The following is a 15787-nucleotide window of genomic DNA, read 5'->3' on the forward strand; positions in this document are numbered from 1 at the left end:
TTCGTATCTCCCCTGCAGTTCCGCGATTTTGGCTTCTGCTGTCCTAATGTCTTCCACTGTGCGCTTCCAGTGTTCCAGTGTGGGTGGGGTCTCCGACTTCCAGTGGAGAGGGATGAGAGTCTTGGCCGCGTTGAGCAAGTGTCTTAGGATTGATCTCCTTTAGGCCGGCACTGGGAGTTCCGTGTGGTGTAAGAGCGCTGCTTCCATGGTCAGCTGTGTTGGCTCGTCCATGATCTCTTTAATTTCGTGCTCGATACTGGTCCAGAACGGTTTGATCTTAGCGCAGTCCCACCATATGTGTCGTAGGGAACCAGGTTCTTCGCCGCATCTCCAGCAGGTGTTTGGGATCGTTGGGTTATAGCGGTGTATCAGGCTCGGTGTGCGATACCAGTGGGATAGAAGCTTATAGTTTGTTTCTTGATGGTGCGAGCTGGATGAGCTTTTGTGTTGTAGAAGCAGTATTTTTTCCCATTGTTCGGTTGTGAACGTAGTCCCTGTCCAGTCTTCCCATTGCCGTTTGTAGAGGGAGTTGTGGGTTCGATGTCCCGTTACCAGGTTTTGGTACATGGTTGACACCCTGCTTTCCGTTTCTGGCGTCTGCGTGCAGAGACCCTCGAACCACGTTAGGTCCCTGTGTAGCGATCCCCTGCGCGGCATGTTGTGGTAATAATGTGCGAGTTGGGCGTAGTGAAATTGGTGCATAAGCGTGGGTGGTCCCGTCGTCGTAATGTCCCTGAGCTGGCGTATTCCCGAATTATTAAGGACCGCGTGAATTGGGATATATCCGGCTCGGTTGGCCATCGGCCAGGCGCTCGGTGGCAGGTTGTCTCCTAAGTTTGGGTTGTACGTGATTGGTATGAGGGGGCTGGGTTTGGGTGAAATTTGTTGGTCCTTCCTCAGGGTGGTCCAGTGTTGCAGGGTGTGCGCGATGGGTGAGTCGGCTCCCAGGACTGTTTGTGCATCTGCGTCCTTGTGCCAGACCAGCGTGTGTAGTTGTTTGTCTACCGCTTCCCTCCATAGTGTCACCCATCTTTTGTGTGGTGAATCTGTGTGTAGTTCCTTGATCCTCTGTAAGATTGTTGCCTGATGATATTTTCTGATATCTGGTAGTGCCAATCCGCCCCAGGGCCTGGGGAGGCAGAGTTTGTCATAGCTGACTCTCGCTCTCTCCCCCCGCCATACGTATCGGATGAGCGCTGTTTTTAGTGTTGCGAAGAACGTTTGCGGGACTGTCTGCGGGGTTGTCTGAAGGACGTATAGTATCCGCGGGAGGACATTCATTTTTATGACTGCGATCCTCCCTAGCCAGGATATGTGGGGATAGTTCCACCGTTTAAGGTCCGCTAGGATGTTAGCCAGGAGCGGGGCGTGGTTATGGGCATAGACCTCTTTAGTCGTATCCGGTATCCACAGTCCGAGGTATCTCATTTTGTCCTTACACCAGTGAAAAGGGAACCTGCTAATTATTTTCTCGCAATCTGCTTTCGGGGTCGTGACGTTCAGGATGTCGCATTTGGGGAGGTTTAATTTGAGTCCAGATAGTCTACCGTACCTGTCGAATTCGGTCATGAGCTTGGGGAGTGTGTCCACTGGATTATTAAGGAAGAAAAGCATATCATCCGCATTATACATACATAAAACAAGTGGAGCTTTTAGATTTCAGCAGGCGTTCTGTAAAAGTAAAATACATACAGAAAATAGTGCAATATGTCTATAACACAGTATATAGAAAAGGGTTAAAATATTTGTTAAACTCACAAGCCTGGAGTCATACCCTCATATGACTCTGGTGGTATAAGCCTCTGGACCATTTGGGGGTTGTCCAGACCCTTCTTTGGCAGCGTGCTGGATGTTGAGTAATTCCTTTGGTGTCTTTCTGACTGGTTTCCAAAATAAGAGTAAGTACCCAGTGTGTCAGGATTTAAAAAACGATTTATTCCAAAGAAATATAAAAACAAGATATATATATAATAAAAAATACTTATCCCAGGTAATACTGGGTAGACTCAATAGTCTCAAGTTCAAGTAGATAAACAAGATATATATATAATAAAAAATACTTATCCCAGGTAATACTGGGTAGACTCAATAGTCTCAAGTTCAAGTAGATAGTCCAAAACGCGTTTCGCCTTCTCATAAGGCTTCCTCAGTTGGCTGTTCTGTGTTCCGTCTGTTCCAGTGGCTTTTTAAATGCCTTGTTTGCCGGTTTCACTAATTTTGTCGTTTACTTCCGGTTTCGGCACTTCCGGTTTGCGTCCTTTTGGAACGCAACGTGCGTTCCAACATCAGTTTCGTCGTTGGACTTCCGTGTGTGGGCAATTCAACAAGCTTTATTGACATAAGGAAGTGTCCATGTGCGAGAAATACTTCATATAGGAATAATTTAAGTAGAGAAGTTCGTATATTCAGAAAATTGGTACAGTATGGACTCATACATATAATATAATATTCATACTAATAAAAAATTAATTTAAAAGGTGGTTCTTTGCATTTTTGATAAGTGGACAAGCTGGGTCTACTAAAAAAAAAGGGATACACATATAAAGGAGGTAAAAGCATAATAAATACTAAAATGCATATTAATTCATAAAGTGACATAGTTCAAAATCTTTGTTTAGCCCATATGGTATCATGGTATTAAAATTGAAGATAAATTTCATTTCCTCCTTCCCTATCTTTCTAATATAGTCTCCTCCTCTCCAATCTTTTGATACTTGCTTTATTGCACTAAAGAACATTCCTTCAGGGTTTTTTTGGTGTATGATTCTGAAGTGATTGGAGACGCTATGTGACTCCAATCCATTTTTAATATTTCTTGTGTGTTCAGCCACACACAAGAAATATTAAAAATGGATTGGAGTCACATAGCGTCTCCAATCACTTCAGAATCATACACCAAAAAAACCCTGAAGGAATGTTCTTTAGTGCAATAAAGCAAGTATCAAAAGATTGGAGAGGAGGAGACTATATTAGAAAGATAGGGAAGGAGGAAATGAAATTTATCTTCAATTTTAATACCATGATACCATATGGGCTAAACAAAGATTTTGAACTATGTCACTTTATGAATTAATATGCATTTTAGTATTTATTATGCTTTTACCTCCTTTATATGTGTATCCCTTTTTTTTTTAGTAGACCCAGCTTGTCCACTTATCAAAAATGCAAAGAACCACCTTTTAAATTAATTTTTTATTAGTATGAATATTATATTATATGTATGAGTCCATACTGTACCAATTTTCTGAATATACGAACTTCTCTACTTAAATTATTCCTATATGAAGTATTTCTCGCACATGGACACTTCCTTATGTCAATAAAGCTTGTTGAATTGCCCACACACGGAAGTCCAACGACGAAACTGATGTTGGAACGCACGTTGCGTTCCAAAAGGACGCAAACCGGAAGTGCCGAAACCGGAAGTGCCGAAACCGGAAGTGCCGAAACCGGAAGTGCCGAAACCGGAAGTAAACGACAAAATTAGTGAAACCGGCAAACAAGGCATTTAAAAAGCCACTGGAACAGACGGAACACAGAACAGCCAACTGAGGAAGCCTTATGAGAAGGCGAAACGCGTTTTGGACTATCTACTTGAACTTGAGACTATTGAGTCTACCCAGTATTACCTGGGATAAGTATTTTTTATTATATATATATCTTGTTTATCTACTTGAACTTGAGACTATTGAGTCTACCCAGTATTACCTGGGATAAGTATTTTTTATTATATATATATCTTGTTTTTATATTTCTTTGGAATAAATCGTTTTTTAAATCCTGACACACTGGGTACTTACTCTTATTTTGGAAACCAGTCAGAAAGACACCAAAGGAATTACTCAACATCCAGCACGCTGCCAAAGAAGGGTCTGGACAACCCCCAAATGGTCCAGAGGCTTATACCATCAGAGTCATATGAGGGTATGACTCCAGGCTTGTGAGTTTGACAAACATTTTAACCCTTTTCTATATACTGTGTTATAGACATATTGCACTATTTTCTGTATGTATTTTACTTTTACAGAACGCCTGCTGAAATCTAAAAGCTCCACTTGTTTTATGTATGTATAATTCTATGTTTTAAGTGGTGTAGGGGATACCACTTTACAGGTGTTTTTGAGCTAGTACACTATACCTACTTCCACGTTGTGCATATTTTCTGTTGTATATCATCCGCATATGCGGCTACTTTGTGTTCGGTCGTTTTGTACCGGAAGCCCATGATCTGTTCGTTTCTCCTTATATACTCCAGTAGCGGTTCCAGGGTGAGTGCAAATATCAGGGGTGACAGTGGGCAGCCCTGTCTCGTGCCATTTCTAATGTTAAAGCTTTCAGAGAGTGCCCCGTTTACTCTGATTCTAGCTGTAGGTTGACCGTAGAGTGCTGAGATCCAGGCGAGCATACCCGTACCCATTCCCGTCCTCCGCAGGGTTTCTGTCATGAAGTCCCAGTCGACTCTATCGAATGCTTTCTCGGCGTCCGTGGAAAGCAGCAGCAGTTTGGTCGACGTGTACCTGGCTAGGTGTTGGATGGTAAACAGTCGTAACGTACTGTCCCGAGCCTCCCGTCCCGGGATGAATCCTGTTTGGTCGGGGTGCACCAGTCTGGGCATGTGAGGATGAATCCGCATCGCTAGAATCTTGGAGAATAATTTAATGTCCGTGTTAAGGAGCGAAATCGGGCGGTAGTTCCCTACCTGCTCAGTATCCTTTCCCGGTTTGGGGATCACTGTTATGGTTGCCGCCAGTGCTTCTCTATGAAAGGTGTGTCCGTCTTTTACCCCGTTGAGGGCCTCAGTTAGGTGCGGTATTAAAATGTGCCCATACTGTTTGAGGTATTCCACCGGGTAGCCATCAGGACCTGGAGCTTTACCGGATTTGGTCGTCTTCAGGGCTCGGCGTACCTCTTCCTCTGTGATGGGGGCATCCAGTTCTTCAGCTTCTAATGGTGTTAAAGTGTCACGAGGCAGGTTGTCGAGGTAGTTCCTAATATCGGTCTGTCTTGCGGCTATATTCGGTTCGGCGTCCCCTTCGCGGACGTTATACAGACCTATGTAGTATCGCTTGAAAGTATCTGCTATCTCTTCCGGGAATTGTGTCGGTGTCCCTAGGGTCGTTCGTAGGGTGTGTACTTGCGCTCTCCCCTGCGTACCCCTCAGCATTCGGGCGAGCAGCTTGCCCCCCTTGTTGGCATGTAGGTAGAAAAACGACCGCGAGCGTTTTATGGTTCTGGCGTGTCTGGAGGTGAGGAGGTCCGTTAATTGTTTCCGGGCGGTTATTAGGTCCCTGTAGGTCTGTATCTGTTGATCTCGTTTGTGCGTTAGTTCTAGGTCAGAGATCTTCTGTGTGAGGTCCCTGAGTTGCGCAGTGGCTTCTGTCTTCCGTCGGGATGCCATCTGAATAAGGTGTCCCCTCATGACACTCTTGTGGGCTTCCCAGAGCGTCATGGCGGACATTCCTTCAGTGTTGTTTTCGGCGAAGTACTGATTGAGGTGTTCCGCGATCTGGGCCTTCGTGGTCGCGTCCAGGAGTAGGGAGTCATTCATTCTCCAGGAGGTCCTGCTCGGCCTGAACAGGGGTGATGTGGTATTTATCTGCACCGCACTGTGGTCTGACCACGGCGTAGTGAGGATATCGGCTTTCCGTAGATGGGTCAGCCCTTCTTGTTGTAAGAATATGTAATCGATTCGGGTATAGCGGTGATGCAGTGTGGAATAATAGGTGTAGTCCCTGGTATCGGGTTTTAGGGCTCTCCATGCGTCTATCAGGCGCAAGTCTCTGAGCGCTTTTCGTATCGTCCGAATCGCTGAATCTGGGACACTGCTGCTACCTGTGGAGGTATCTATTCGAGGGTCCAATGGTATATTGAGGTCACCCCCAAATATTAGGGTGCCTTCAGTGAATCGTGATAATCTGGTCAGAGTTTGTCTGAGGAAACTGGCTTGTCCGGAGTTCGGTGCGTAGGCGGTGGCGAATGTATATGTTTTGCGCGCTATCTCCCCTTTAATGAAGAGGTATCTGCCTCCAGCGTCTGACAGCACATCCATGGGGGTAAATTGGAGATGGGCCGCTAGGAGGATCGCTGTTCCAGGGAGGGGGGAGGAGGGAGGATGAGGGGGGAGGGGAGGGGGAGGGAGGGAGGGGGGCGGGGGCAGAGCGTCCTGTGAGGTCAAACCGCTAGGCGATTAAGCAATTCTGTGAACAACATTAAGCATTTACAAAATTTACGATTCCAATCATATCCTATAACTCTACTGGTCTGAATAGTATATAGCGCATTTACGTTTCTAACAATATCACATTGCTCCGCAGTCCCACACAACGTATCTCCCCCCCCCATCGGGCCCACCCGTGGGACGGCGGCCCAGTGCAGAGAGCCTCATCATCATTCCCAACCGCCGACCCCCCCCACCCCCCACCACCCGCCATCCCCCCCCCCCCCCCCCCACCACCCGCCAGTATCAACACTGGCAGTAAGACACTATCAGCGTATCCCCCCTCCACCATATAACGTTCAGATTGTTACAGTCAATAGCCTCAGTTATGTAGTGTTTAAGGTCAAACCCGCGGGGGGTTCTATGGTGTACCCTCTCATGCCATCAGGGCTTCGACTTTATCCCCGTCCCATACCCCTCCCAATCATCGGTAGCTTCCCCGGTTATAGCTGTCGGCCAACGTTCCAGGTGGTGGTGGTAGGGCTTCTGTCCGTAAGCAGAAAAGGGGGGCATATAGGGCATCTCGAGTGTATGGGGTTGACGTGGTGGGGTGAGTCCCAGAGTGTGAGTGAGAGTCAGTATAGAAATATCAGTCTAAGTCCGAATGCGTCGTGTACTTATCTTTGGGGTCAGCGAAGTGGGTCGTTGTCGGTATCGGTCCACGGGAGAGTTCATGGCTCTGCAGGTGTAGGCTGCACGGGCTGAATCGTGTCCTAGGGCCTACTCATCTTCAGGCGGTGCAGGGTTTTGGTGCCTTCGGGCCTGTCGTCCGTGTGGCGAGTCCTCCCTGCGGCGCCTCTGCGCTCTCGGTGCCTGCATGTTGGGTCTGCGTTCCAGGGGGCTCAGGACCCAGTCTTCCACTTCGGTGCGGGGTAGTCCCAGCGCTTGTAAGAATGCGGGTACTTCGTCCGGCCAGTGGAGGGATTTCCATGCGTTCTCGTGTCTGGCATTTAGTGAGAAGGGGAAACCCCATTTGTAGGGTATATTGCGGCTTCGTAGTAGCTGTGTCACTGGCCTCAGAGCTCTGCGGGCCTCCAGAGTGAGGGGTGATAAATCTTGGAATAGGGCAACTTCTGCCCCGCGGAACCGCCATGTTTGCCTGGCTCTAGCTTTAGTCATAATGCGTTCCTTCATCCTGTACTCATGCAGGCAGCAGATAATGTCCCTAGGCGGGTTTTCCGCTGCGCGGGGTCTTAGGGCCCTATGTGCTCTGTCAAAGTCAAAGCGCTGTGGGGCTTCTGGGCCTAAGATTACGCTGAATAGTTCTGACAGTACTGCTGCTACGTCCTCCTCACCTGGGGCTTCTGGAATATTGCGGATCCGTATGTTGGACCTGCGGCCTCTATTGTCCAGGTCTTCCGTTTGCCTCCTCAATTGGAGTAACATGTTACCCTGTCTGGTCACTGCTGTACATGTTGCGTCGAGTCGTCCTACCGTGGTGTGGTGAGTGCTTTCCAGGGTTTGTAAGCGGCCATCTTGGGCTGTGAGATCTCGTTGCAGTGCGGCAACTTCTGACCTGATCGCTTCATTCAGGTTATCGGATAGGGTTTGTAGGTCAGATTTTGTGACCATCGTGGCAGTGAGGGCCCTGATGTCGGCTCTAATATCCGCCAGTGAGAGTCCCTGTGGATCGGGTGTTCGTGCATGTGGCGTTGCGGCCTGTTCGTCGGCCATCTTGGGGCCTGGTGCAGCCCGTTGTTGCCTGCCTGGCGTGCGGAGGTATCCGTCTAGCGTGCCTGACTGGGGTGAATGTTGGGAGCCCCTCTTCGTCGGGTGAGAGTCCGACCGTTTGGTGCGTCCCATCGAGCAGGTTATGTAGTGATTTGTGCGCTGATTATAGCATAACGGGACGGAGCTCCTCAGTTAGGCGGCCATCTCCGTCGGCGTTCAAGCCACGCCCCACACATTCGTCATCTACACACTCTCACAATGCATATCTTCATGCATGCAGGGACTAGTTCTGCCTGTCAAAAGTCTGGCCAGGATGACTGACGGCCTACCTTGTCCAGCAGACCATACGCGGAGTGCCACTGAAGTGGTCATTCATGCTCCTAGTGACCAGTCCCCAGTCTTTTGAAATCTGACCAGTCACCAGCCTTTTAAGATCTGCCGGACAGGTCCCTAGGACCTACCGTATATTAGCTGGGACAATATCCCAAAATACAGGACTGTCCCAGCAAATGTGGTACTGTTGAAAATGAAAACAGCTTTTTTATGCACATGCAGAGGCATCTACTGACAGACATATCTTCATCCATAAATGAATGTACAAAGTGACTCGTACATGTGTGCGTACACACCTGTGTGCGTCATCTTCATACACGTAGACACACTGAGGTTCATACATTTACTCTCAAAAACGCATACATACATAGCTTATTTTTACATAAATTTCTATTTATGGGGTTTGTAAAACATTGTTTGTTTTTTTTAGCTTTTGTATCTATCGGAAATATTTACCTTGATTCCTGCGCTGCGGCATTTTCCAACTGCGTCAGGTACGGCAGCTCTTGGAGGGTCTATCATGGAAATGAGCCCTATGAAGCACAGGTTATCGGTGGGAAAGTTGAGTTCATCAGTGTCAAATTTAAATCCACGTGGAAAATCTGTGGGAGACATGTGCCCCTGGCAGAAGCCTGTATCAAGAGAAAGGTGGTGAGTGCATCATTTAATGTTTGATTTGAAAAAAAAGAAAGAAAAGAAACATTAAAACTATAGTAAAGAAGTGACGGCTGGGGTGGAGGGGGGCGACTTAAAGGACAGCAGGGAAGGCGGGGAAAACACAAAAGCTCATATCTGTTACCAGTGCAATGATGATAAACTTAATTTTTGCACAGAATTGACTTTAGGGAGCCCAGAACAGGGTTCCTGGCTGAATAAGTCTTGAGTTCTAGTGGTGCAATTACCAAATGGCACAAAGGTGCAAATATTTCAGTATGTGCAACATTTAGTGCCAGTAGATTGACATAAACAAAAGCAATTTAACCCCTTAAGGACACATGACGGATCTATTCCGTCATGATTCCTTTTTATTTCAGAAGTTGTGTCCTTAAGGGGTTAACTCCCAAATTCCAGAGAATTGAGCAGTGAGACTGCGTGATCAATACACCACAGTTGCTTAATTGAGCTAAAGTTGTTTGGGTGACTGTAATGTGGACGGTATGGAAATTAAAGGGGACACAATAGCCGCCAAAACAACTTTAGTTTAATAGCAGTTTCTGTGTATAGATCATGCGCCTGCAGTCTCACTGCTCAGTTCTCTGCCATTTAGGCGTTCAATCACTTTGTTTATATAGCCCTAGTGACACCTCCCCTACGTGTAACATACTCAGCCTTGCTAGACACTTCCTGTAAAGAGAGATCTGATGTTTACAATTAATTTATTGCAAATTCAGTTTCACTTAGAATTTCCTATCTCTTGTCTATAAATAGATTGCTGCTCCTGTATGTGATTAAAGTCCTATTTACAGAGCAGGAGATAAAAACTTCTAAAGTAAGTTTGAAAATGAAACCAGTTTTTTCATGCAGGCTGTGTCAGTCACAGTCAGGGGAGGTGTGACTATGGTTGTATAAATGAAAGCAAAGGTGAATTAACTCCTAAATGGCAGAAAATTGAGCACGGAGACTGCAGGGGCATGATGTATACATATATACACCTGCTTCGTTGACCGAAAGTTGTTTTGGTGACTATAGTGTCCCTTTAAAGCTGACTGGCACATTGTTCAAATGCATCTGCTGCTTCTATCTCTGTAACGGCCCAACATGATCCTGACAGCTGGGGACATTGTGGCATGTGCCCTTTCAGCTACGCTCGCTACACCTACTTCTTTCCCAGTCTTGGGCTGTGTACCAGGAGCCAGCCCCTGCCTTCTAACTAAAAGGGAAACAGAGGGCTGAACAAGTGAATCCTGAGTTGAGAGGATTATAAATTGGAGGACAAAACTGGTACTTATGGGAACTTCTCTGCTGTCTCCGTAAAAGAAATAGCTCAGGTTGACAGTTCTCAAATTAAGACTGTCCTGCCAGATCTAGGACACATGGGAGATATGACTGTTTTAGTGTTTTCCATCTATAAGATTGATGGAAAATCTTGTAATCTCCAACACCAGGCTGTGTGATGATGCCAATAATGCTACATGTACCCACTGCGTGCTGGTAATACTGTCTTCATCATAGGCAGGCATCACCGCTTATAAAACTGATCGGCTTCTCACAAACATACTACCTCGGAATCTGAAAGTATGTCGCGGGACAATTTGTTTTCTAAAGTTTTTATTAAAGTACAGAAATAGTTAAAGTGAAGTTATTCCACTCTGATTCTAGGTCAATGATAGTAAGTGTTTTTTACTGGCCCACTGGCTGATGTGTACGTCCTTGTATTAGTTCTGCGTAACTCAGAGATCGTTTGGAATTATGGAATTAAGGCCAGGAAATCCCCTGGATTATTCCAAAACACTGTAGGATTAGGTTTAGAACAGCTGAAGTCTTGACTTTCTAAATATAATAAACCTGTCAGAATATTTCATAAAGACAAAGGGCTTGTAAGCCGTGTTCCAAGTACGAACAATTTTGTGAGCCGGCTGACAGTGATACATGAATCTTTATAACAACATTTCCCTGTAGTTCGGACAGGAGCAAAATGTACTCTGTGCAAATGGCAGGATGTGGCTGTTATAAAGATGCGTTTCTTAAAGGAACACTATAGCGTTAGGGATACAAATGGGTATTACTAACAATATAGTGTCCTAGTCACCATTTAGCTTCACCTTATTTCTTTACAAAAACAAACAAAAAACAAAAACAATCTGGAGAAGATTAATAAAAATTACATCTAGCATAACTATCTATAACTTAACCTGTGTATTGCACTTTATATTTGGGTGCCTAGAGTAAGCCTTCAAGTTTAGATTCTAGATTTTTAGTGTGTTTTATAAATCTAGATTGTGGCACTGAAAAACCCACCTAATACTCTCTCCCCCAGTCCTCCAAGCTCAAAATAAGCATTTTGGAAAGCGTCCTTCATTTCCTCCTCCAGAGTCACCTCCTGGCCATGTACCATGATGGTGGAACACCGGTCAAGGATTCTTTCCGGGGCTCCTTTCATCACCAGTAGGTGGCCTTCCGGATTGTCTTCTCGCTCGTGAATTGACAGCTGGGGATGGGGAGACAAAAACAGATGCAAATCACTGGCAAGCACTTCCAGAAACAATACACATGAACTATCGAAACAGTAGCACAAGAGAAACCAGAGAAATAAAATAGACTCTATGCCGATGATTTGACTGACAAGGGAGAGCAGAAAAACTCTCCCACGGGTGGTCCTTCTGCGCTCGAAGTATTGTGAGCATAGCGCATGCACTGTGGTTGCTATGGAAACTCCCTAGCTGCTAGCCTAGGGCGTATAGGAACGTAGCGACAAATGCCAATTCCAGGCAAATCAAAGAAAACCAGAGAAGGAGCCGAGGGTGGACTGGAAGTGGGTGTTACACGAAGAGTAACACCCATGAAGCTCGGAAGATGGTGGCACTGGAACGGAGGTGAGGTGAGTATATTTTGATATTTTTACATTGAATACATTATGTGTCTTTTGTGATATTCAATGTATTTAATGTAAGTTGGCATTTACATTACAGGTTCACTTTCAATCTCTGGCAAGACTAGTGGTATATTGAGTGTAGTTTTAAGATCCACTGCATATTTTTCGTTACATTTTAACCATTCACTGTATTGTTATAGTATGTACAGAGTGGCTAAAACCGACTGGAGATTTAATGCACCAATATCAGTTCCTTACGTAAAAGAAAAAGATTTGGGTACTCACGATACGAATCAGCAAATGATTTGCAAATAAAGGCAAAGGTTTTCCTACTCGTGACTGAGTTTTGGACTGAAGTGCCAAGTCTATGTTTAGTTAATAAACACTGAAGCCAAACAGTTTGTGAAAGATATTTGTGTATAATCCATTTTTTTCTGACTTTTATGGTGCTGTATCCTCAATCAGCTCTCCAAGAACAGCGATAGCATTTTAAATTCGATAAACATGAAACATTGTGGAGACCTGGGAAGTGTGATAATGGAATTGTGATCTCAGGCCAAAATAGCAGTATGGAAATTTTTTATTAAAAATTCCAAATTGTCTATTTTTAGTTAAATATAATTAGAAATTTTGCAATTTGGTTATTTTGGCCCAAAAAAGTTATCTTGTCAACTTTCCATAATTTCAGGCTGGAAAAATGAATCCCTTTGTCTCTGATGTGAAGGATCATTGTAAGGGGAAGACGATCTGCTAATGACCAGTACAATTCTGCACAGTAAGACAAAACGCAGGATAATATTGTAAAACCCTATTTATAATTTATTGATAATAATGTTTTTAAAACTTAAATATGTAAACTCAAGTAGCCAATACCTTAGATTGTTTTATTTTAAAGGGTTACTCCTACCAAAAACTTTCTGTGTTGGTTAGCCTCCCGAACGCAAAATAAATAAATAAACCTAAACTTACCTCTTTTCCACTGGTGAGACCAAGTTCTCTCTTGCTGGAAAGTGAGGTCAGTGGGGATGGCCTGAGGGAAAGATAGTGACAGCATGGAGGTGGGTTAGGGCATGCGGCCACTGGCTGTCAGGTGCCAGCAAACAGCGCTACCATCAGAAATTTGGGGGCCCCTAACACAGCTCAAGGTCTGGGCACCCTGGTGCCGCCTCCAAGCCCGCCCCCCCAGGAATATACACACAGATACAAACACAGACACACACACTGATACAAAATTATACACACATACTAACAGACACACATACTTAAACAGACATACACACATACAGAAAAGGGGGAAATAGGCGCTCGCTAAAATAATTATATATAAGGCAGCAGTGAACCAGCAGGAATTTCCAATACCCGCTAATAGTGACCAAAATAATAAAAACAAAGTGGTAAACCGCACCAAAGTAGTATAGAAGATGAATCAGAAGTAATTATAGTATATACATACATACAGAGATTCCAGTGGTATGGGGATGTGTATAACCCTCAAAAGAAATAAAATACAAAAAAATAGTGCAATACGTCAATTATGTAAGTACATAACTAAACTGTTAAAAAACTAACTCACACTTTGCAGAGCTACTAGAGCTCTGCCGTACAGCGCCTGCCGTACAGCGCCTGGACGGTACAATCCCTGTCTCGGGATATAAAGGTGATGGTACAGTGGAAAACCGGATACCGCACTGTACCATCACCTTTATATCCCGAGACGGGGATATTACCGTCCAGGCGCTGTACGGCAGAGCTCTTAGTAGCTCTGCAAAGTGTGAGTTAGTCTTTTAACAGTTTATTTATGTACTTATATTATTGACGTATTGCACTATTATTTTTTTATTTTTATTTTATTTCTTTTGAGGGTTATACACATCCCCATACCACTGGAATCTCTGTATGTATGTATATACTATAATTACTATAATCACTTCTAATTCATCTTCTATACACACATACAGGCATACTGACACACACGTACTGAGACACACACATATACAGACACACAGACACATACTAATGTACATACAGACACACACACACACATAAGGAGATACAGACACACACACATACATACTGACAGACACACACACACACTGACATACACACATATACATACAGACATACATACTGACATACATACATACTGGCATACAGACACATACATACATACATAATTACATACATAAATAGATACTGACATACATACATACTGACAATCATACAGACATACTGGCATACATACTAACATACACACACACATGCATACATACATGCATACTGACATACATACATACATACTGGCATACAGACACATACATACATATACATACAGATACTGACATACCTACATACATTTAGACACATACATACATACATACTGACATTCATTCACACACATACATACTGACATACATTCACTCACATACATACTGACATCTACATACATACATACACATACACAGCTCATTTTCAGCCACCCTCCTGTTCATTAGCCTTTCGTTGCAGGAGGGTGGCTGGGGATGATGGGAGTTGGCTGTCTCTCCCCGCCTCGCGGCCTCCTGTCTGCTTCCTCCTTCCCGCGCGGAGTAAGCTGGGAAGAAGTGCCCGGCCGTCACTTCCTACCAGTACAACTTGCTGCTGCCATTTAAAGGGGCCCGGTCACGCTATTACACTGCTGCAGTGCTGACCAGACCCCTGAAGATAAAGGGTCCACCGGGTGGCCCAAAATGCTTGGGCCACCTGATGGGCCCCATCAGTGTTTGGGCCCCGGTGCAGCTGCACCGGCGGCAGTTCCGCCACTACACATGGGGCTCGGGCAGCCGGAACCCCCAGGGCCGCTGGGCCCGTGACAACAGTCATTGTTGTCACCCCCTGATGGCGGCCCTGCCAGCAGATACAAACTTTGCACAGAATTGATATTCGCCCACTCTGAGGTTTTGTTCCAGGCTAGCTAATGACTGCCAATTATGCTCCCAGAGGTGGACTTAGACCTCTGGGAGTTAACCTCGGTATGATAATCTCCTGAAACGCTTGCACATAAAATGACCTCTTCAAATTACTGGGCTAGACCTTTAAAGAAAAGGTTTAGAAACTGACATTAGTGGGGTTCTAGATAAAAAGCAGTTCTGGAGAAAAAAATGTAAAGTGAATCAGTCAGCAATAACATTCTATTGGTTTCCATGGTGACTACTTCGCTTTTAGAACTCCACCCCAGAATTATTTATTTAAATGTATTTATTTTAAAGGGACACTGGCTATTCACTGTTCTGGGTCTCAGTGATTTACTTTACTAGCAACCTATTTCATTACCCCTACTTATACCCAGTGGCGTACTAAGAGAGGGGCGGAGGGGGCGGTCTGCCCCGGATGCCACTGGAGTAGGGGGTGCCAAGACCCTGACTGTGTGAGCTGTGGCCGCACAGTACCCCCTCCCCCCCCCCCCCATGGTAGTTAGGGTGCCGGGCGGCCAGAACAGCTCACACACCAAAGAGCAGCTGAACTGGCTGCACGGAGGTAAATTGGGGGCGGAGCTAATTAAAAATCAGGGCGGAGCCAAACCAGCAGCGGGGGCCCTTACTGGCTGCTGTCCCTGCCTCTCCACAGGCTTCAGGGAATCCAGTCCTCCTCCAGCCTACTGTCTGTAAGTAATAGTGTGTGACTGTGACAGTGTATGTAAAACTGTCTGTAACTGTGTGAGTGTGTGTGTGTGTGTGTGTGTGTAAAACTGTCTGTATCTGTGTGAGTGTGTGTTTGTGTGTGTGTGTGTGTGTGTGTGTAAAACTGTCTGTAACTGTGTGAGTGTGTGTGTGTGTAAAACTGTCGGTAACTGTGTGAGTGTGTGTGTGTGTGTGTGTGTAAAACTGTCTGTAACTCTGTGAGTGTGTGTGTATAAAACTGTCTGTAACTGTGTAAGTGTGTGTGTAAAACTGTCTGTAACTGTGTGTGTATTTAAAACTGTCTGTAACTGTGTGAGTGTGTGTGTGTGTAAATCTGTCTGTAACTGTGTGAGTGAGTGTGTGTGTGTGTGTAAAACT

General features: G+C 45.1%; 1 protein-coding gene across 1 annotated transcript in view; it reads right to left on the reverse strand.

Annotated features, from left to right (window-relative positions):
• LOC134582960 (sodium/potassium-transporting ATPase subunit alpha-2) overlaps positions 1 to 15787 on the reverse strand; it is an 83139-nt gene that overhangs the window by 25371 nt on the left and 41981 nt on the right. Inside the window, exons 13-14 of the mRNA XM_063439684.1 lie at positions 11180 to 11369; positions 8678 to 8853 (exon numbers count right to left, since the gene is read on the reverse strand). Of these exons, the coding sequence (XP_063295754.1) occupies positions 8678 to 8853; positions 11180 to 11369 (366 nt within the window). The remainder of the gene's footprint in view (positions 1 to 8677; positions 8854 to 11179; positions 11370 to 15787) is intronic.

Source organism: Pelobates fuscus, chromosome 13 (genome assembly GCF_036172605.1).
Source record: "Pelobates fuscus isolate aPelFus1 chromosome 13, aPelFus1.pri, whole genome shotgun sequence".
NCBI lineage: Eukaryota > Metazoa > Chordata > Amphibia > Anura > Pelobatidae > Pelobates > Pelobates fuscus.